We start from the raw sequence: 22,963 nt of genomic DNA, 5'->3' as shown, positions 1-22,963 counted from the left end.
CGCCGTGTTAGTAGGGAGGGTGGCTAGTACCGCTACTGCGAGGCAGCCTAGGCTTATATAGCTCCCTATGATTGACGACTCTTTATTGCAAATGATGAGCGCGACCACACGTGACAAGAACTCGATTCATCGTAGCAATATTATTGTTCAAAAAAATTTCTGAAAATATGATTTAGGCCTACCTTAAATTGTCAGAATTTTCTAGGGGGGCTGAAGCAATTATTGAAAATTCCAGGGGGGGCTGAGTTTGTTCTAGGGGGGCTGCAGCCCCTTGAGCACCCCTACTTCCCGCGCCCTTGAGTGCATCAGCTTTTTGCCAAGTAGAAGTGACCCGTTGGTCGAATGGCAGTGGCCCGTTGGTCGTATAGGGGTTTGACCAACGGGACACTTTTTATTATCATTTAAAAGTTATTTTTCGGCAGTTAGTAGCTGGAAAATTAAAAAACTTTTTTGGCTGAATATACCAGGGTATGTAACCTACTGTTATGCCAAAAAAGGAGGATGTATGACCTTTGTATGGAGAGAAAATAACAAATATGTGGAAAATGACCCATTGGTGACACATCTCCCCTTATGGGCGACCTGCCATTTTTTGCAAAAATGCGTTAAAACCATCAGACATAAACTGTGGACCGCAGTCTGATACTACACATTTGGGAATGCTGTATCGCGCGAAATGCTTTTTTAAGCAGCTTATAACTTTTCTGGTGGTGTCGTGATGACGTGGTGGTGTCGTGATGACGTGGTGGCGCACGTCATCACGTCCATTTCAACGAAATTAGAGTAGTAGTCGACCGATATTAAATAACTCTTTCCTTGAAACTCACACAGATCAATACCGTACCAAAAGCTTAGGAGTAGCCTGGCCTACTCTTCCTAGTTTTCTCTAACTTTGATAACATTTTCCTTTAATTTCATTGAATTCATAAATTGATTGAACAGTTCTTTATCGCTGTATGAATAGGTTAGTCTAGTGCAGTGTTTCCCAAACTTTTTTTCAATAGCGCCCCCCTGGACAACAAACAGAGTATCAAACGCCCCCTTCGACAAAAAAAAGTAAAACCAAAGTTATTATCCATTCACAACAACTTAAAGACCAATTCTAATGAGACGGATGAGGTTGGTGCAGATCAGCCTCTTGATATCGGGTTTCACTTTGGATAGGAACAATCTTAAGTCTCCCCGTCTGACTATGCCAAGACGGTTTCTTTTGTTATCCAGAAGCGTTAAGGCACTGAAAGCACACTCCATCAAGTATGAGCTGGGAAAGGCAATAATAAAAACTTTGACCCGATTCCGCACGTGGGGGTATTTCTCTTTGATTTGGTTCTGTAGCCAGAACGATTGACACGAGATATTGAACTTCGGTTTGAGTGCAAAATCGCTTTGCAATTTTATTAGTTCCTCCTCAAGAATTCCATGTTCGGAAATATCACAGAATGGGTCGATTACCCAGTCATGGATTTCTAACTGGAATAATACATCCTGGAATCGAACTCCCATGCCTTTGTGGACTTCTTCAAGATGATTGCTGTACGTCTCTACATCAACATCAGATATGCCTTTGTCACTGGTATCAAGTTGATGCAAGCTTGAGAATTGGAAAAATTCTCGTCTGGCTAAATTTCGCTTATACAACACGAGCTTATTTCGTTACCCTGAAGGGATAATTAATTTTGATTCATTAAATTTGGAAAATACCCTATGTCTGACAAGTAGGCGATATCATTTCTCACAACCAGGACGTCATTCGCAAGGCCAGGGTTACAACTATTTAGAAATTCCACGATAGTTTCAATCAGGGAATAAAACCGTGCAAGGCAATTTCTCTTGGAAAGCTATCGTATTTCGGTGTGGAGTAGTAGGCTAATGCGCTCAAAAGCTTCATCGTTCTCATTTGCACAATCGTTTGAATAAAGCGTGTATTCACAGCGTGCGCTTTAATTTTATTCATTGCTTTGATGACAGTCTTCAAAGATAAATTAAGACGAACGCTAGATCAAAATACTCTCAGACTGTAAGGTCGGATTTGCGTAATCGCAGTGCTTCAAATTGTCATGCGTTATGCGTTACGTTACGACCTCAACTAACTTGTAAGGCACTGCGAAGCGACGTTGCCAACATAATTTCCACAATATCTGCCACAGAGCTCTTATAGTCACCGTCTTCTTTTGTATTTCTTTGAAGCGAAACATGACAAAAAATGCTTTGCAATCCTCTTCTTGTAACTGCCCCGATTTACTCTCAGCGCCCCCCAATCGCCCACTTTATAGCCAGCGCCCCCTTCATGGTCGCCAACGCCCCCAGGGGGGCGCTGGCGCCCACTTTGGGAACCACTGGTCTAGTGAATCTCGTTTTGGACTACAATATAGGGCGCTTTTAACAGAACATGCTTGCACGTGGGAAAATGGGCATTTGGGCATCCGCCCCCTCCCCCCGCTTCAGGCGCCCCTGGCCTAGCCTACGGGCATTTGAAACAAAACTACGGCTCTGGGAAAGTCCGCTGGAAAACGCAAATTATGCTCTCTTTGCTACACTGCAGAAGAACAAACCTACGAGCAATACGTCATTTGTTTCTATGACACAACACATTTTCATCCCGCCATGGTGACATTCGTTCTCTTGAAAGCGACATTAAAGTATTAAGTCCTACTCCATCTGATGCACAGATGGATACAATGCAAAAGTAGGCTATCAAATGGAGTTGAGCTACAGTCCAGAAACAAGCTAAAATTGAAATTTCACGCCGAGAGTGTATCATTGCTTGACTTCTATAAAATTTCTTGAATCTGGAAACAATATCCCAACTTGATTAATCATGCCAAAAAAGGGGGTCATTAATTGGCAGCATTTACGCATGTAAAAATCTATTTTCGTCAATGAAACTCACTAAGAACAACATTTTTTGACGACCACTTGCAAGATGTCATGCTTCTTTCCTTATCCAACTTACGGCTTGAACTTCAAAAACATTCAAACCAAAACAACTGCAAAATCTCACATTAATGTTGTTCTAGTCAATAAATGTATATTGTAGGTTATATTTTGTGATTTTGTTAATGAAATCAGGACTTAATCTGATTAAATTTTCTAAATTCGAAAGTTGTGACAACTTTATAAAAAAATAAATTGCTAATGGAAAATGTGAGCTATGGCACCGCCAAAACTTTGTAAATTTTGGTTTTAGCCTGCGGTTAAAAAAAGGTTGCCGACCGTGTTATACGACGATTAGCAATACAAAACATTCAAAAAATATCACAAGCGATAATCTATATTCATAGTAACAAGGTAGCATACAAAGTAATCCCAATCAAACAAAACATTCTATTAATATCCATTCACCAAAAACAAAGGAAAAGCAGACAAATAGTTAACATAATAATAAACAAATAATAACAATAAATCACATTCCTATAACCTTTCTCCAGAGTCTTTCTCCATCTTTATAGTATTCAAATTGCTAACACACGAAACCACTTTTTCACATAGTCCTACACAGGGTTTTTTTTAAGGTTTGGTTTGGGTGACCGCTAAGTAGTTTTAAGAAACCGCAAGTGTTTCATTTAAATACCAAAAAATAGCCATAACTACATACAATCAACGCAACATAAAATGAATTATTCGACAAGGCACAGCTTAAATGATTGTGACAGCGACCAAACAGCCTGCCCAATACGGCCGCCAAACAAGTTTGCTGCACAATCAAACAACGTGTGCTTGTTGGCTTCTGCTTGTCATGTTTCCACACGTAAAAACTGATCATTATGCGCCATAAATCAGAAATAAACATTGACGAGTATCGAAGGTGCACTTCTTTTGTGATAACTCTTTGATTCAGCTGTTAGCTGTACCTCCACTTATTATTTTTTCCGGACGTGAACTATTGATCGTAAGCTATATTCGTATTATCGACAAGACATAGCGAGAAACAACCATTACTTTTCTACTGTAGTTGCAAGTCCAAATTTTGGGAAACCGCTGGAGAAATTTGGGGGACCGTTTCGGTCCCCCAAAACACCTTAAAAAAAACACTGGTCCTACATCACATTTTGGCATTTCACCAGTGTCAATTCGCATATGCCGTTTCAGGTTACTGACCTGTGCAAACGATTTCGCACACACATCACATTTATATGGCTTATCAGTAATCACCAGTGTGAATTCGCATATGATCTTTCAGGTGGCTGACCTGTGAAAACGATTTCTCACATACATTACATTTATATGGCTTTTCACCAGTGTGAATTTGCATATGACTTTTCAGGCTAGCAACCCGTGCAAACGATTTCTTACACACGTCACATTCATATGGCTTTTCACCAGTGTGAATTTGCATATGACGTTTCAGGTAACTGACCCGTGCAAACAATTTCTCGCACACGTCACATTTATATGGCTTTTCACCAGTGTGAATTTGCATATGACTTTTCAGGTGACTGACCTGTGAAAACGATTTCTCACACACGTCACATTTATATGGCTTATCACCAGTGTGAATTCGCATATGATCTTTCAGGTGACTGACCCGTGCAAACGATTTCGCACATACATCACATTTATATGGCTTTTCACCAGTGTGAATTTGCACATGACCTTTCAGGTTATTGACCTGTGAAAACGATTTCTCACACAGGTCACATTTATATGGCTTTTCACCAGTGTGAATTCGCATATGACCTTTCAGGTGACTGACCTGTGCAAACGATTTCTCACACAAGTCACATTTATATGGCTTTTCACCAGTGTGAATTCGCATATGACCTTTCAGGTCACCGACCTGTGCAAATGATTTCTCACACATGTCACATTTATATGGCTTTTCACCAGTGTGAATTCGCATATGACCTTTCAGGTCACCAACCTGTGCAAATGATTTCTCACACACGTCACATTTATATGGCTTTTCACCAGTGTGAATTCGCATATGACGTTTCAGGTTACCAACGAGGGCAAACGATTTCTCACAAATGTCACATTTATATGGCTTTTCACCAGTGTGAATCATTTTATGCCGAATTAAACTACTACGTTGTGGAAATGATTTTTCACATAAATCACATTTGTATGGCTTTTCACCAGTGTGACTTCTCTCATGAATTTTCAATGTCACCACTTGTTCTTGGTTATTGATTCCATATGGTTCACAATCTTCAAGTACTTCAAGCTTTACCAGAATTGCTTCACTTTGATTCATGGTAAAAGGTGAAGTGATGTGTTGATTTGAATTAGTGGTACATTAGCGATGGTTGACCAAACAAAAGACTTACAAAGTATGAAAAATATTGCAGGATAAACAGCCTATAACCTGAAACACAAGTAACAAACTGCGAAAAATTCAATATTGGTAAACAGTGCGAATACTCGAATACTTATCTCCAAAAATATTGCAAGTTAAATTCCATATCCATAAAAGCACAAACCATGCGCACAAAAGTGACATCTTGAAAAGTAATAATTATATTACACAAACTTTTAACGAAAGCACAGTCTTTTATTTCCATGTTACACAAACTAATATGAAACATATAATTGAACTATAGCTGATGGAGCTTCAAATAATTAACTTAAGAGAAAATTTTACACACATCACAGACGAAAGCTCTTTCACAAGAATGAAACGTCAACTTAAAATAATGTGGAAAGGATTTACAACATATACATTAGGGTGTTTCATTTGCTCCCTTTATTTGAATTTTAATCTGTCACTAAGTTAATTCTGTTCCATTTGGGAAAAAAATAACCTGGAAATAATTTTTAATTTCATGGCCCCCCGTTTACTCCCCCCCACCGTGACTCCGAAATTTCTGCCTACTCCAATCGCCATAACTCAAAAACCATTTTAGATTGACATGGGTTGTTGGGTTATTGCCATACCCCACAAAAGTTATTGCCATACCCCACTTTAATTCAAAAATGCTGTCAAAATAATAATCTGAGCAAAAATTTTTTTTTTTCATTTTTGCACAACATAAGAAAAGCAGTTGAAAAGCATTCAAAAACATCACAAGCGATAATCTATATTCATTGTAACAAGGTAGCATACAAAGTAACCTCAATCAAATAAAACAATCTCTTAATACCCATTCACCAAAAACAAAGGAAAAGCAGGCAAATAGTTAACATAATAATAAATAAATAATAACAAATAAATCACATTTCTATAACTTTCCTCCAGAGTGTTTCTCCATCTTTTGACTATTCAAATTGCTAACACACGAAACAACTTTTTCACATAGGCCTACATCACATTGCGGCTTTTCACCAGCATCAATTCGCATATGCCGTTTCAGATTACTGACCTGTGCAAACGATTTTGCACACACGTCACACTTCTATCGCTTATCACCAGTGTGAATTCGCATATGCCGTTTCAGGTTACTGACCTGTGCAAACGATTTCGCACACACGTCACATTTATATGGCTTATCACCAGTGTGAATTCGCATATGATCTTTCAGGTACCTGACCTGTGAAAACGATTTCTCACATACATTACATTTATAAAGCTTTTCACCAGTGTGAATTTGCATATGACCTTTCAGATTAGCGACCCGCGCAAACGACTTCTTACACACGTCACATTCATATGACTTTTCACCAGTGTGAATTTGCATATGACCTTTCAGGTAACTGACCCGTGCAAACGATTTCTCACACACGTCACATTTATATGGCTTATCACCAGTGTGAATTCGCATATGAACTTTCAGGCTACTGACCCGTGCAAACGATTTCACGCACACGTCACATTTATACGGCTTTTCACCAGTGTGAATTTGCACATGACCTTTCAGGTGACTGACCTGTGAAAACGATTTATCACACAGGTCACATTTATATGGCTTTTCACCAGTGTGAATTCGCATATGATTTTTCAGGTGACCGACCCGTGCAAACGATTTATCACACACATCACATTTAAATGACTTTTCACCAGCGTGAATTTGCATATGACCTTTCAGGTGACTGACCTGTGCAAACGATTTCTCAAATAAGTCACATCTATATGGCTTGTCACCAGTGTGAATTTGCATATGACCTTTCAGGTTAGCGACCCGCGCAAACGATTTCTTACACACGTCACATTCATATGACTTTTCACCAGTGTGAATTTGCATATGACCTTTCAGGTAACTGACACGTGCAAACGATTTTTCGCACAAGTCACATTTATATGGCTTTTCACCAGTGTGAAGTTGCATATGAACTTTCAGGCTACTCACCAGTGCAAACGATTTCTCGCACACGTCACACTTATATGGCTTATCACCAGTGTGAATTCGCATATGATCTTTCAGGCTACTGACCCGTGCAAACGATTTCACGCACACGTCACATTTATATGGCTTTTCACCAGTGTGAATTTGCATATGATTTTTCAGGTGACTGACCTGTGCAAACGATTTCTCACACACGTCACATTTATATGGCTTTTCACCAGCGTGAATTTGCATATGACCTTTCAGGTAACCGACCCGTGCAAACGATTTCTTACACATGTTACATTTGTGTGGCTTTTCACCAGAGTGCATTCGCATATGACCTTTCAGGTTATTGACCTGTGAAAACGATTTCTCACACACGTTACATTTATATGGCTTTTCACCAGTGTGAATTCGCATATGACGTTTCAGGTTACCGACCTGTGCAAACGACTTCTTACACATGTCACATTTGTATGGCTTTTCACCAGTGTGAATTCGCATATGACCTTTCAGGTGACTGACCTGTGCAAACGATTTCTCACACATGTCACATTTGTATGGCTTTTCACCAGTGTGAATCATTTTATGCCGAATTAAATTACTACGTTGTGGAAATGATTTTTCACATAAATCACAATTGTATGGTTTTTCACTAGTGTGACTTCTCTCATGAATTTTCAATGTCACCCCTTGTTCTTGGTGATTGATTCCATATGGTTCACAATCTTCAAGTACTTCAAGCTTTACCAGTATTGCTTCACTTTGATTCATGGTAAAAGGTGAAGTGAATTGTTGATTTGAATTAGTGGTACATTAGCGATGGTTGACCAAACAAAAGACTCACAAAGTATGAAAAATATTGCAGGATAAACAGCCTATAACCTGAAACACAGGAAACAAACTGTGAAAAATTCAATATTGGTAAACAGTGCGAATAATCGCATACCGGTAGTCGAATACTTATCTCCAAAAATATTGCAAGTTAAATTCTATATCCATAAAAGCACAAACCATGCGCACAAAAGTGACATCTTGAAAAGTAATAATTATATTACACAAACTTTAACGAAAGCACAGTCTTTTATTTCCATGTTATACAAACTAATATAAAACATATATAATTGAACTATAGCTAATGGAGTTTCAAATGATTAACTTAAGAGAAGATTTTACACACATCACAGACGAAAGCTCTTTCACAAGAAAGAAACGTCAACTTAAAATAATGTGGAAAGGATTTACAACATATACAATTAGACATACATCATACATATGCGGTTTTTTTTGCTAACAATGATGTGAAATCAAACGTTATTGAGTTTTTGCTTCATTTTCTTCAAGAATTGGACAATGCCAAATTAGATTGCTTTCAAAACCCATTTGCAATGCTAAAACAAAGTAGACTGCCAAATACCTCTTTCCTAACTCTTAGGAAGAACTTGGTAACAGTGTAATTTCTGACTCTAAGTTGCGGCTTGAAGTTTCTGGAGAGTGAGAGAGAAATAACTTTATTTGCCAATCAGATTCTATAACAGTACGATACACAATAAGCTTACATCACAATAACAAACAGTTCATGAACATAGAGGAACTCATAAGTACGCTCAGTGTTAACAAATTCAATCTGATTAACCAGGAGCAGCGAAAGACCGTTTGGTCGTCTAGTCAGCTGCTCCAACTGGTCATTAATGAAGACACAAATGGATTGAAGAAAGCACTTAAATTGGCTAATGGCATTAAACAATGAACGGCAATAAGTCAGTGTTTGATATAGTCAACGTAAACAGCGTAATTGTTTGTAGAGGTAGGCTAAGTTGCTTTTCATGTAGGCAACTGGTTTGTCGTCATTTTCAAATAATGTAATTTTACTTTATCACTGAAGGCTTTGACGTTGGAAAGTGTGGGATTTCATTCCATACTTTTGGACCTTGCACTTTGAGGCTAGAGCTTGACTTCTTCGTTTCAACTCTTGGCAAAAAATAGTTATTCTGTTCAGAGGATCTTGTGTTATGGTAGTGTATTTCTCTTTGAGTTTGGAAGTATCCAGGAAAGATTGTTCACTTTTGTACTTAAACATAATTTTTGCAATTTTATGTTTATAGATGAGGTTTACAGGTAGTACACAACACTTCTGACAGAGCGGAGCTGCTGTAGTTGTTTGTTCGCTAAATGTTATGGCTCGTATGATTCTGTTTTGCAAGACTAATATTCGATTTAATTGTTTTTTTGAAGCTGAACCCCAACTGACGATTCCATAGCTAATAATAGTGTGAGCCATTGCAGAGTAAAGGCTCAGTAACACTTTTCTGTTCAGGTATTTTCTTGTTTGAAAAAAGGTCCAGAAATTTTGGGTCTGCTACTATTCGTTGAGTCCGATTCGGTGAGTCTGATTCAGTGAGTTCCTAACCTCTAAACCCTAACCTCAAACCCCTAAAACCGCAATGATAATTAAGCTACGGTACCCGATAATTTAAAAAAAAATTGAAAAAATTCCCCGGGGATCGGACTCACCGAATCGGACTCACCAAAACGGGCCATTCCGGAAATTTTGAAAGTCTTTAGCATATGTCGTCAATATGCACTTTCCAAACTAAATTCTTGTCAATGTTAATTCCGAGGCACTTTGCAGAAGCTGTTCTATAAATAATATCATTTGCGTTAACTTGTATTTTAAATTGTTCATAATCAAAGCTTTTTGTTTCTCGCTCCTCTAATAGTAAGAATGATGACTTAGTGTAATTTAAAGTTAGTTTGTTCGCTTTTAACCAGTCATTGATATGCAGCATTTCTTTGTTTAGTTATGTTTACTTCCTCTTGAACAGCTTCCAATGTTTTACTTGAGGTAAAAAGAACTGTGTCATATGCATACAGCCTAACACTCATTTTAGTACTGCAGGGCAAGTCGTTGATATACAAAAGAAAAAGAAGTGGACCTAGCACCGAACCTTGTGGTATTCCGCAAGTAATATTTATTCTTTAAGGTCTGATGAAGTGTCTTCACGTTTTATAAACTGCTTTCTTTGAGACAAATACGATGATAATAATTTATTCATTTGTCCTCGAATGCCATAGTGTTCCAACTTGTTCAATAATATGTGGTGGTTTACAGTGTCGAAGGCTTTGGTTAAATCCAGGAAAATTATACATGTATTGTGTCCCCATTGTTATTTTTAAAAACAAAAGAACCATTATTCTTTTCAATGTTACACTAAGCAGTCTTTTTGCGACATGTTGCAGGATCCAAAAAAACAAAAACAAACCTGAAACACAAGTAGGCTACCAAATGGAAATAGGAAAGGTTCAATAATGGTTACCAGTGAGAATATCATTATCAAAACAATCACAGGTTGCAGTCTATATTCACGAAACCAAGGTTGTTGGCATATCATTGAAGTTGAAACAACGTTTTAAATCAAAAATAAGTCAAAAAATTCTTATTCAGTTTAAATGCATTATTCTTATTCAAAAGTTCATTCTTATTCATTTTATCAGCAGTTCGATAGCTTCGTGGAAACATGCTGCCATTGTTGTTTGCGCCTGTACTTTGTGGATCCGCAGTTAAGAGTCTATGCTAGGGTACAAGTCTTTTAAATCCATACTTTATTAAGCAATATAGACTGTAGTGCAACATCAACATTTCCTCAATCAGACGTCTTACTTGCTAATAAGAAAGTTATCTTGCAAACTCAAGTAAACAACAGAATCAAACCAGCAAGGAAACTCAAAACAAACCTACAGCAATGTGACAAAAAAACAATCAGAAAACACAAATAAAGCAATATCAAGTCAGGGTGTAGTTTGAAATTCAATCAAAGATTAATTATAGTCGGGTTAGAACGTGTTCTCAACATGTTCAAAAAATACCACAAACGACTCCTGTCCAGAAACACAGGAAACGAATCACGAAAAGTTATACAGGGGTCGGCAACCTACGGCCCGCCAAGGAAAATCATCTGGCCCGCCGCCGCTTTACAAATTATAGTAGCCTATTATATGACCTGCCTACAGGGCCTCTGTGAGAAATTTTCACTAGGGGTACTGTACGAAGAATCATTCCGGCCCCCCTCTCACTCCGGACCCCTTTGTCAAAACGCTAGATGTTTGCGTATGCGTATTGCACACCATACAACATTTTACTGCAGAATTGGACATCTGTGCGCAATAATAGCATCAGGTTGCAATAAAACTATTATTTAATGTTTTGTGTTGTGCGTATCATGTGATCTGTCCCTCACCAATTTGTGTAGGCTATCCTGCATTGAATTCATGTCAGTTGTTGATAGTGCTGTTGAAGTGTTGCTTGTACAGCTTTAAAATGTAAAATTTTCAAATTCATTCCTTTATTTCTTTAAGATACAGCCTATAATTATTCCCGCTAATGTTACTGAGTGTTATATGTATCTGGTAGCCTGCAACAAGTCAAGCTCTCTACCAAGGCTCAAACATAAAATCTTGTTAAACATAATCAAATTAATCATCTGACCAATAACCTTTCTTCATTAAATTTTGCATTCACCACATGCCTAGCAGAGGTGAACGAAGTCACTTTTTTCGACTCCGACTCTGAAATTCATTTTGAAGTGAAAAAAGTGTGAAACTACCTTTTTCAAATAATTATTAAAAAACAAAAAAAAAAACCCAAACACGTCTTTCTCAAGCCTGCTTTTGCTACCCTACGGCCCCTCTTCCAAACAGGAGAATAACCAACTTTTATGATTTAATTTAGGGCGCTTTTAACAGAACATGTTTGCACGTATATTAACAACATTCTGTTCTAATTTGGCATTTCTGGTCGCATTAACATCACATCTCAACAACTTGAATGTGCACCTTTAGGGAAAGCTCCAATTGATACACAAGATGTGGATGCATGCAAGCCTAGCCCAGGGGCGCCAGAACAATTTTTGACTGGGGGGGGGGGCAGGATTATGAAAAACGAGCACTTTTGTTGCTGAAAAGCCAACGTTTTGTAAATTTTAAGATAAGATACGTATAGCGATAATGCTCATCTATCAGCTCACTATCGAGTAATGATACAAGTGTCCGGTATACAATGAAGGACATCATGCTATGTTATAATGATGTAACCTACTGTGTTGCAGAATTTTGTGCCGTGAATAACTGAATATTATTTTTTATGGCAAAAATGAAAGATTAGGCTACAATTAGGCTAAAAGCGAATAGCAGAAATTGTTGTATTGCACAATGTGCAGTAGTTTACATGACCTTAAAAGGGCACCATTGCCCCTCCATCAACAAAAAAATTGAGGACAGGGGGGCATCCTCCCTCCTAATCCCCCGCTTGCGGCGCCCCTGGCCTAGCCTACGCGCATTCGAAACAAAACTACGACTCTGGGAAAGTCAGCTGGAAAACGCAAATGATGCTCTCTTTGCTAGACTGCAAAAGAACAAACCTACGAGCAATACGTTATTTGCTTCTATGATAGAACACATTTTCATCCCGCTTTGGTGACATTTGTTCTCTTGAAAGTGACATTAAAGTATTAAGTCCTACTACATCTGATGCACAGATGGATACAATGCAAGAGAAGTAGGCTATCAAATGGAGTTGGGCTACAGTGCAGAAACGAGCTAAAATTGAAACTTCACGGCGAGAGTGTATCACTGCTTGACTTCTACAAAATTTCTAGAGTGGAAACAATATCCCAACTTGATTAATCATGCTAAAAAAGGGGGTCATTATTTGGCAGCATTTACGCATGTAAAAACCTATTTTCGTCAATGAAACTCACCAAGAACAACTTGAGAACAACATTTTTTGACGACCACTTGCAAGATGTCATGCTTCTTTCCATATCCAATTTACAGCTTGAACTTCAAAAACTTTCAAACCAAAACAACTGCAAAATCTCACATTAATGTTGTTCTAGCAATAAATGTATGTTATATTTTGTGATTTTGTTAACAAAATCAGGACTCAATTTGATTAAATTTTATCAACTCGAAAGTTGTGACAACTTTGTAAAAAAAATAATTTGTTAATGGAAAATGTGAGCTACGGCCTGCCAAGACATTGAAAATTTTGGTTTTGGCCCGCGGTTAGAAAAATGTTGCCGACCCTGTTATACGACGATTAGCAATACAAAACATTCAAGCGATAATCTATATTCATAGTAACAAGGTAGCATACAAACTACAAAGTAACTTTAATCAAACAAAACAATCTCTTAATACCCATTCACCAAAAACAAAGGAAAAACAAACAAATAGTTAACACAATAATAAATAAATAATAACAAATAAATCACATTCCTATAACTTTCCTCCAGAGTGTTTCTCCATCTTCTGACTATTCAAATTGCTAACACATGGAACCACTTTTTCACATAGGCCGACATCACACTTTGGCTTTTCACCAGTGTTAATTTGCATATGACGTTTCAGGTTACCGACCTGTGCAAACGATTTCGCACACACGTAACATTTCTATGGCTTATCACCAGTGTGAATTTGCATATGCCGTTTCAGGGTACTGATCTGTGCAAACGATTTCGCACACACGTCACATTTATATGGCTTTTCACCAGTGTGAATTCGCATATGACCTTTCAGGTGACTGACCTGTGAAAACGATTTCTCACATACATTACATTTATATGGCTTTTCACCAGTGTGAATTTGCACATGACCTTTCAGGCTACTGACCTGTGCAAACGATTTCGCACACATGTTACATTTATATGACTTTTCACCAGTATGAATATGCATATGACCTTTCAGGCTACTGACCAGTGCAAACGATTTCTCACACACGTCACATTTATATGGCTTTTCACCAGTGTGAATTCGCATATGACCTTTCAGGTGACCGACCCGTCCAAACGATTTCTCACACACGTCACATTTATATGGCTTTTCACCAGTGTGAATTTGCATAAGACCTTTCAGGTGACTGACCTGTACAAACGATTTCTCACACACGTCACATTTATATGGCTTTTCACCAGTGTGAATTCGCATATGACGTTTCAGGTGACTGACCCGTCCAAACAATTTCTCACACACGTCACATTTATATGGCTTTTCACCAGTGTGAATTCGCATATGACGTTTCAGGTTACCGACGAGGGCAAACGATTTCTCACACATGTCACATTTATATGGCTTTTCATCAGTGTGAATCATTTTATGCCGAATTAAACTACTAGGTTGTGGAAATGATTTTTCACATAAATCACACTTGTATGGCTTTTCACCAGTGTGACTTCTCTCATGAATTTTCAATTTCACCCCTTGTTCTTGGTTATTGATTCCATATGGTTCACAATCTTCAAGCTTTACCAGAATTGCTTCACTTTGATTCATGGTAAAAGGTGAAGTGAATTGTTGATTTGAATTAGTGGTACATTAGCGATGGTTGACCAAACAAAACACTTACAAAATATGAAAAATATTGCAGCTGATGAACAGACTATAACCTGAAACACAGGTAACAAACTGTGAAAAATTTACTTTGGTAAACAGTGCAAATAATCGCATAGTCGAATACTTATCTCCAAAAATATCGCAAGTTAAATTCTATATCCATAAAAGCACAAACCATGCGCACAAAAGTGACATCTTGAAAAGTAATAATTATATTACACAAACTTTTAACGAAAGCACAGTCCTTTATTTCCATGTTACACAAACTAATATAAAACATAATTGAACTATAGCTGATGGTGCTTCAAATAATTAACTTAAGAGAAGATTTTACACACATCACAGACGAAAGCTCTTTCACAAAAATGAAACGTCAATTTAAAATAATGTGGAAAGGATTTACAACATTATACACATACATCACACATGTGTGGGTTTTTTTTTGCTAACAATGATGTGAAATCAAACGTTATTGAGTCTTTGCTTCATTTTCTTCAAGAATTGGACAATGCCAAATTAGATTGCATTCAAACCCATTTGCAATGCTAAAACAAAGTAGACTGCCAAATACCTCTTTCCTAACTCTTAGGAAGAACTCGCTGGTGTAATTTCTGACTCTAAGTTGTGGCTTGAAGTTTCTGGAGAGTGAGAGAGAAATAACTTTATTTGCCAATCAGATTCTATAATAGTACGATACACAATAAGCTTACATCACAATAACAAACAGTTCATGAGCATAAAGGAACACATAAGTACGCTCAGTGTTAACAAATTCAATCTGATTAACCAGGAACAGCGAAAGACCGTTTCGTCGTCTAGTCAGCTGCTCCCAACTGGTCATTAATGAAGACACAAATGGATTGAAGAAAGCACTCGAATTGGCTAATGGCATTAAACAATGAACGGCAATAAGTCAGTGTTTGATATAGTCAACTTAAACAGCGTAATTGTTTGTAAAGGTAGGCTAAGTTGCCTTTCATGTAGGCAACTGGTTTGTCGTCATTTTCAAATAATGTAATTTTAGTTCATCACTGAAGGCATTGACGTTGGAAAGTGTGGGATTTCATTCCATACTTTTGGACCTTGCACTTTGAGGCTAGAGCTTGACTTCTTCGTTTCAACTCTTGGCAAAAAATAGTTATTCTGTTGAGAAAATCTTGTGGTATGGTAGTGTATTTCTCTTTGAGTTTGGAAGTATCCAGTAAATATCGTTCACTTTTGTACTTAAACATATTTTTTGCAATTTCATGTTTATAGATGAGGTTTACAGGTAGTACCATAGAAATCCTAAGAGAGTAGAAGCGTCATAGAGCGCTTTATGCGGCACCGTTGCAACTTGCTAGCCGCCATCTTTGTTAGCACATGGTAGTCACCGCTGGAGCTTTCTCAATTTGATATATGTGCTACAAATTGTTTACAAAATGCCTTATTGTGCAGCTATTAACTGCACAAATTGCCTCAAAAAGGGCTCAAGGAAAACTTTTCATAGACTGTAACCTATATCATTTAATGTATTTAAGTGACCAAATAAGTACTTAAATCAGGCTTTTTATCTCCGAATCTGACTTGGGCAATTGTGCTACGAAAATTTTGGCGTGTATAGTCGATATATCGGTCCCATTCATTCGTTTTCGTGTACGTGAGATCTTGAAACTAGATGGAATGATTTAAAAACTAGAAGTTTTGCCTGTACATTTTCATGATTTTCTTTTAAATTTAATATTAACAACAGCAGTTTTTTGTCTTGTGTATTGTCGCTCTACATGTCATATTCCAGTGATTTTGCAACTTACAGGTTGTGTGGTGTTGGTTGGCTTGATGTTGGGAACAGTAACTAAAGACAAAGTTAAGTCAGGCTAAGCTAAGCTATGTTATATAAACAGTTAAGGTCAAGGAAAAATTAAGGTTGCAAAAGCAATGTTATGCTAGCTGACGTTAAATGAAAGAGACAGAGAAAAACAAAAGAAGAAAAAAAAACAAGCACTGACATGCATGCCTAAACCATGGAATTACAGAATATGATTGATTTGCCTTGAACTATTTTGTCCACCACCTACATTTGTACTTAAAAGAGTGTATTTTTTTCTTTATCAATTTACAGATTTCCCAAAGCGGGTTCTTCCCTTCTAAAAGAATGGCTCGTCAAGATGAAGAGGGACAAGTGGACACCTGGTCAGTATTCCTCCATATGCTCTGACCATTTTGCAGGGGACTGTTTTGATCGCACCGGCGTACAAACCAGACTGCGTGAGGTTTCCATTCCAACCATTTTCAGCTTTCCTACACATCTCAAAAAGGTGAGCAGTAGTAGGCCTAATACCCTGTTCATCTCTGTCAATGTTTCAGGTTAATTCAAATCTTGAATTTACTTGAAGTAGTATAGAAGAAAAAATTGGTAAAATTGCATTGTGTCTCCATGCCTATTTGAAAATGTGGGGCTTTCATTTGTAAGCCTGCGCAAAACACTGTTTAAAAAAAACGTGTACCATAATTTGGGGTGAATAGTGACAATTTTGAAGGTTTTTGTTACACAGGCTTTTCCATGAACATAGTGTTGCCATTCTTAATAGTTTGATTTATGTCCACATGTTACACCTACGTTTATGCAATTTTATATTTTTTTAAAATCCTAAGCAGTTTTAGATATTTAGAAAAAATTGAAAAATAGAAAAAATTGATGTTCCTATTCACCCCAACATCTGGGGTAAATAGGGACATTTTATTTTTTTTCTAATTTTAAACCTTTTCGGTCTGCGCATGAAATGAATAGGAACACCATATCTGAAGCTTTGGCACTTGATGCTTTGAATTTGAAGAAATGCAAAGGTTTGAAACTGTCAGTGCTTGGCATATTGCAAAAAGCTTTCTTATTAGAATAAAACGTCAAAAAATTTAAAAATCAAAATTTCATTAAAAATCAATCAACATTAAAAGATGCAGTCAAATTTTTACAAAAATGCATCCCACTTCAGTCTAATAATTGCTTGTCCACGTATAATTGTCTAAAGCAGGGGTCACCAACCTTTTTTGCATGCGGGCCACTTTGGCACTAAAGAGAGCTGTGGCGGGCCGCACTAATAAAATGTTAGGTAGGTTGACTCTTATGCTAGAAAAGAACGCATTTCGTACCCAGATTGGCTTCCTTGCCTTCCCGTCCACTTAATCTAAATCTTCAACTACCAGGTGTAAACCTGGATACGACAAACAAAAAAATCAGAATATTCATCGCCAAGCAAGAGCGGTGTTGTCACTTCGCTTCACAAAAGATAGTTTGCAATTAACAATTTCAGTAAACAAGGAAATGTTTGACACATCGCAATACAGGCAACAATAGTGACCTGCAAACATATCAGCAAAAAATAGGCTCCAATAACAAGGAAAAAGAAACCAGGCACCATGAAACAAACGCTTGTGGAAATCACCGAAAAATCGTAATTCTTGAACAGTCTTCCCTCTAATAAAGCAATGAGTTGGTTTTTCATCCTTTTTGTGACAGCCTACCGTCTTTTTCTTATTATTGACAACGCTCACTTGCGGTGCTTATCAGTGTGGCAAGAATTGTTGATTACCAACATTTTGCAGGACTTGCTTCGGCAGAACATATAGTCCAGTCAAATTAGGTTTTGACCCAGAAAAAAATAGTACAAAGCTGAAATTTTGCCACAAGCATCAGTGCATGGTCTGAAACAAAATATCAAAAATCCGCAAAAATCCACCTTGGGCAAAAAAAATTATGGCAATTTCGAAAAAACAAGGAAATTTATAAAAAAAATTATCCAAAATGACCGAATGTCAACATAGGCATGTGACATATCCATTATTTTTTACTGCTAATCCTGTTTTATTGATTCTAGGTTTTTTTTTCAATAAGATTGTTTTGAATAAGAGTAAGTTGAGTAATATTCTATTTGAGGTTTGATCTGTTAAATGTATACTGGAACTGCCAAGATTACGTCGCTAGAAGCTACAGGATCATCGTCTTGTCTTAGAATTACTGCAGTTACTGCTTCACTTGTCGCAACAAGGTACATCTTTAGACCAAAGCCACTTCACCTATAGTATAAAAAATTATTGTAAAGCACACGTCTTGAAATTGTGCTTGTGCTTTTAAACCAGTTAAAACTTGCAAGTAGGCCTATGCCGTAATTTATAGAGAGTGCTCAAAAAATGTTATTATATAGGCCTAACTACACTACTCGAAATCTGTTTTTTTTTTGCAGGCTGTGATATGGCAGGCGCAATAAAGCAGAATGAGAAATGCATCATCTGTTTTCAAGGATTTGAGGAAGAGTGCCAAGAATATGGAAAACGGCAGCAAGTTGGAGATAAGGGTAAAAAGACCATGTTACATTTTGCTCATCTCCGCTGTGATGACAGAATGGTCGAAGAATTAGAGACAGAAACCGATGTTCTTGTGCACGATAAATGCCGTCGAAACTACACTGACAGGAAAAGGATTAGAAGAATCACTGCATCCGATGAAGGAGGAACTTCCAAGAAATGGAGACGATCGCATACGTCTGGTTTTGATTGGAAGCGTGATTGCTTCTTCTGTGGAAAAAGTGCTAACTACGATCGGAAGCATCCAGATCGTAACACTCAAGTTCATGAAGTAACAACTATTCCTTTTCGAAAGAGAATCCTTGAAGCATGTGAAAAGCGATCTGACCCATGGGCAGCAGAAGTTCAAATTCGCCTACATGATTGTTTAGATTTGGTTGCAGTAGAAGCCATTTACCATAATAATTGTCAGTTGAAGTTTTCTTGTGAAAAATCACCAGATGCAGCTTTTCAGTCACCTTCAGGCCGTCCAACTGATGTTGTAATGGTTGAGCACTTCAACGCTTTGTGTAACTGGCTTGAAAATTATGGGGATTCAGAACTATATACATTAGCAGAATTACGTGACAAAATGATTGAGCTGGCGGGAAGCTCCAATGTGTATTCGGTTAAAAGACTAAAACAAAAATTTGAAGTACATTTCGGTAATCACATTTATTTTGATGAGCTGGATGGAAAGGAAAATGTTGTTTGTTTTCGCAACATGGCCAATTACATTTTGCACCGTTCCTGGTATTCCGAGCAAAAGGAGAATATTGAAGATGATGCAAGAAGAATTGTTAAAGCAGCTGCCAAATTAATTCGGGCACAACTTCAGAATACCACATAATATGCAGAATGTATCAGAAAGAACTGGCGACTGAAACATGCACCTTGTAGCTACTACACAAATGATAAATCTGTTTGCAGCGACAGGCCACAACAATTATGCCAAATCTAGTCGACTGTATCTACAACTAGTGCACGATCTTCCTAAAAGTCATCCATGGCTGTACAATCAATTCATAGCTCATGGACATCATAGGCTACTGTTGGAAGGTCTGACAAATTTTGGTGTGGCATCTCCACAGACCTTGCGATAGAACAGATCTTGATGAGAACCCTAAAAAGCCGAGGTGGACTGACACGGGGACGTGGATTTACAGAAGCGTTTAGGATTTTATGGATCTATAGTATGCACCGGTGTGCTGGAATCCATCATTCCATGAGTGATTTTACTGAACTGCACGTGTTCACCAGTGAACAACACGCTGAAATGGGAGTCAGCAGAATTAAACGTGATTCTGAAGACATTAGCAAAATGATCACGTGGTTACAGAATCACAACCCATTCGATGCCACTGACCCGGCTCTACGATCCTTGTCATCTGCACAAGTATCAGATGAGAAAGACGGCATTAATTGCGACATTGTGGAAGACGTTGGAATCATGATGCAGAAGAAAATGGACAACAAGTATTACACAGAAATGTCCTTTAAGCGAGCTGACAAGTAAGGACTCTGGAGAATCTTCGAAAAGGAACAAAAATTGCAGATGACACCATACACATAGATCCGATGCTGCTGTTTTCCAGATTGTTGATTCAAGTTGAAAGGAGTGACAATATTAAGTCCCTTTTTGCTTATGAGTTAGCTCCTATACCAACTTCTCTGTTCAAGGATGGCATGATGAGAAAAGGAAAGAAATCATCACTTGCCTCCGTTCTAAAAGAGGGTGTGCCACCAGTAGAGCTTTCCGAGTTAACAGATGCCAAATTTGTTATAGATGGAGGCGCATTATTGCATCGTGTCTATTGGAAAGCAGCTTCTTCATACAAGGAAGTTGTAAGTCAGTATGTGGGATATATGAAAAATAATTATAGAGGTGGTTCTACTGTTGTCTTTGATGGATATGCAGCTTCAACGAAGGATCACGAGCACAGCCGTAGAGAAGGTGGACGAACAGCTGCTTACACAAAGATTGCATAACATCTCATCGTTCCAGATAACCAGCAGGCTTTTCTAAAAAATGACTCAAACAAGACTCAGTTCATAGCAATGTTGATGAAAGGTCTGAAACAACATGGTCATGATGTGTACCAAAGTGACAATGATGCAGACACCATGATAGCGAAACAAGCATTAACACTCTCTACTGCCGGACGTAACACAGTGGTTGTTGTAGATGACACTGACATTCTTGTATTGCTCATTCACCACTGGGATGGGCAGGATATACTACATGATATATATTTTTTCTCACACGCAACAAAAAAGTCGAAGGTTGGTTTGCAGATGTTCCGAATTCGTGACATTGCGGAAAGCATAGGTCAACAAATAGTAAAAAACATCTTATTTCTGCATGCATGGAGTGGTTGTGACACCACCTCGGCTACATTTGGACATGGCAAAGTGGCACTCCTGAAACATCTAAAAATTAAAGAGGAGATCAGATCAATAAGCCAGCTTTTCTATTCAACAAACGCTAACGTGGAAGAAATTTCAACTGTAGGTCAGAAGTTGTTTGTCTTAATGTATGGTGGTAAGGACGAGAAACTCTGTGAGCTACGATACAATCGCTACATGTCTGCAGTCGCATCTTCAACTGTTGGTGTTCGTCCAGGGAAGTTACCGCCAACAGAATATGCTGCCAAGTATCATGCACAGCGGGTGCATCTTCAGGTCTTGCAATGGAACCATCCCAAGGAAAAAAGTTACCAAATTTTTTGTAAAGGATTGACGTTGCTGTTTATCATTAGGCCACCACAAATGGGGACAGCCTAGGCCAAATTTGGAAAGATGTAATGTTTTTTCAAGAGCACGATGCCCAGTAGTGTATCGCAGCAGGGGATAACTTTTCCAGCAACCTTTCGATTTTCATCACAACTTTGCCATTCCACCGCTGACTTTGTTATTTATTGTGCTCAATTCAAGTCAATGGAGATTCTCAGGCTTGTCCAGGGGACATTTTTTTCTGTCCCATCCCATCCCATAGCAATTCATGCCTGTCCCGTCCCATCCCATGGGATTCCCATCAAAATACAATTCAATAAATGTTATTAAATTTATGGAAATTTAAGTCTAATGTGTACTAGATAGGACTAAATGTACAAAAAGAGATACAAAACGACAAAATTTATTGACTTTGTTAACTTTAAAGTTCAGAAAAGTTGTCTATCTATGACAATTCATTATCATTGGCACTCATATTCCGAATCACTGTGCTCATTCAGCAAATTTTCAATTTCCTGCTCTTCCACTTCAACTGCTTCTGATAGTGATGATTTAGTTAGCTGATGATAGAGTTCATAACAACAGCAGGTAACATCCGCTTTCGTAACTTACTCAACAACAATCCTGCTGCACTAAATAAGCGCTCTACCGCTGCCGATGACACTGGTATGGCCAACACAATTTTCGCACCAGCTTTTAGCAGTGGAAACCTGTGTTCATTTTTCATGGGAAATGCGATTCGTGCTGTCCCATCCCATCCCATGGGATTCCCGTGGGAATCCCATTCCCATGGACAAGCCTGGAGATTCTAAGTACTTGTATATCTTTTCGCAATTTGCATCCGGCCCGCAGTTGTTAATCTCGCAGCAATCCGGCCCTCAGAGAAAAAAGTTTGGTAACCCCTGGTTTAATGTATAGGCTTTTTATGTTGAAAGGACCATACCTCGTTGAAATAACTTCATTTTGACCTAAATTTATCCTTATTGCATTTGCCTCATCATTAGCTTCAATTTCATATATCACTTGCCTATATTGCCATTCAGTCATTTTTAATAATTTTTTTATAAATTTTGTTTTTTCAAAAATCCCATAATTTTTTTTGCCCAAGGTGGATTTTTGCGGATTTTTGATATTTTGTTTCAGACCATGCACTGATGCTTGTGGCAAAATTTTAGCTTTGTACTATTTTTTTCCGGGTTTTCCAGTTTTTTTGGTTAATTTGACTGGACTAATATACTAAAATTGGAACGATACAGAGAAGATTAGCATGGCCCCTGCGCAAGGATGACACGCAAAATCGTAAAGCGTTCCATATTTCT

General features: G+C 37.9%; 2 protein-coding genes and 1 non-coding gene across 3 annotated transcripts; 1 reads left to right on the top strand and 2 right to left on the bottom strand.

Annotated features, from left to right (window-relative positions):
- Nucleotides 1–3,016: 3,016 nt before the first annotated feature.
- LOC145783005 (uncharacterized) lies at nt 3,017–7,703 on the bottom strand. The gene is made up of 2 exons (XM_082594761.1): nt 6,384–7,703; nt 3,017–4,777 (listed from the first exon to the last, which is right to left on the bottom strand). Exons 1-2 carry the CDS (start codon nt 7,665–7,667, stop codon nt 4,142–4,144), a joined length of 1,920 nt encoding a protein of 639 aa, XP_082450887.1. The 5' UTR covers nt 7,668–7,703; the 3' UTR covers nt 3,017–4,141.
- A 5,949-nt stretch (nt 7,704–13,652) lies between these two features.
- On the bottom strand, nt 13,653–14,270 carry LOC145782839 (uncharacterized). The gene is made up of 2 exons (XM_082594604.1): nt 13,956–14,270; nt 13,653–13,787 (listed from the first exon to the last, which is right to left on the bottom strand). Exons 1-2 carry the CDS (start codon nt 14,268–14,270, stop codon nt 13,653–13,655), a joined length of 450 nt encoding a protein of 149 aa, XP_082450730.1.
- Nucleotides 14,271–22,859: 8,589 nt separating this feature from the next.
- Nucleotides 22,860–22,963, top strand: LOC145783748 (U6 spliceosomal RNA). Its single transcript, XR_014290962.1, has one exon. It is a non-coding gene; the product is annotated as a U6 spliceosomal RNA (small nuclear RNA).

The sequence above is a fragment of the Aplidium turbinatum genome, chromosome 14 (genome assembly GCF_918807975.1).
Source record: "Aplidium turbinatum chromosome 14, kaAplTurb1.1, whole genome shotgun sequence".
Lineage (NCBI taxonomy): Eukaryota > Metazoa > Chordata > Ascidiacea > Aplousobranchia > Polyclinidae > Aplidium > Aplidium turbinatum.
This window is presented reverse-complemented; position numbering and strand designations above follow the sequence as displayed.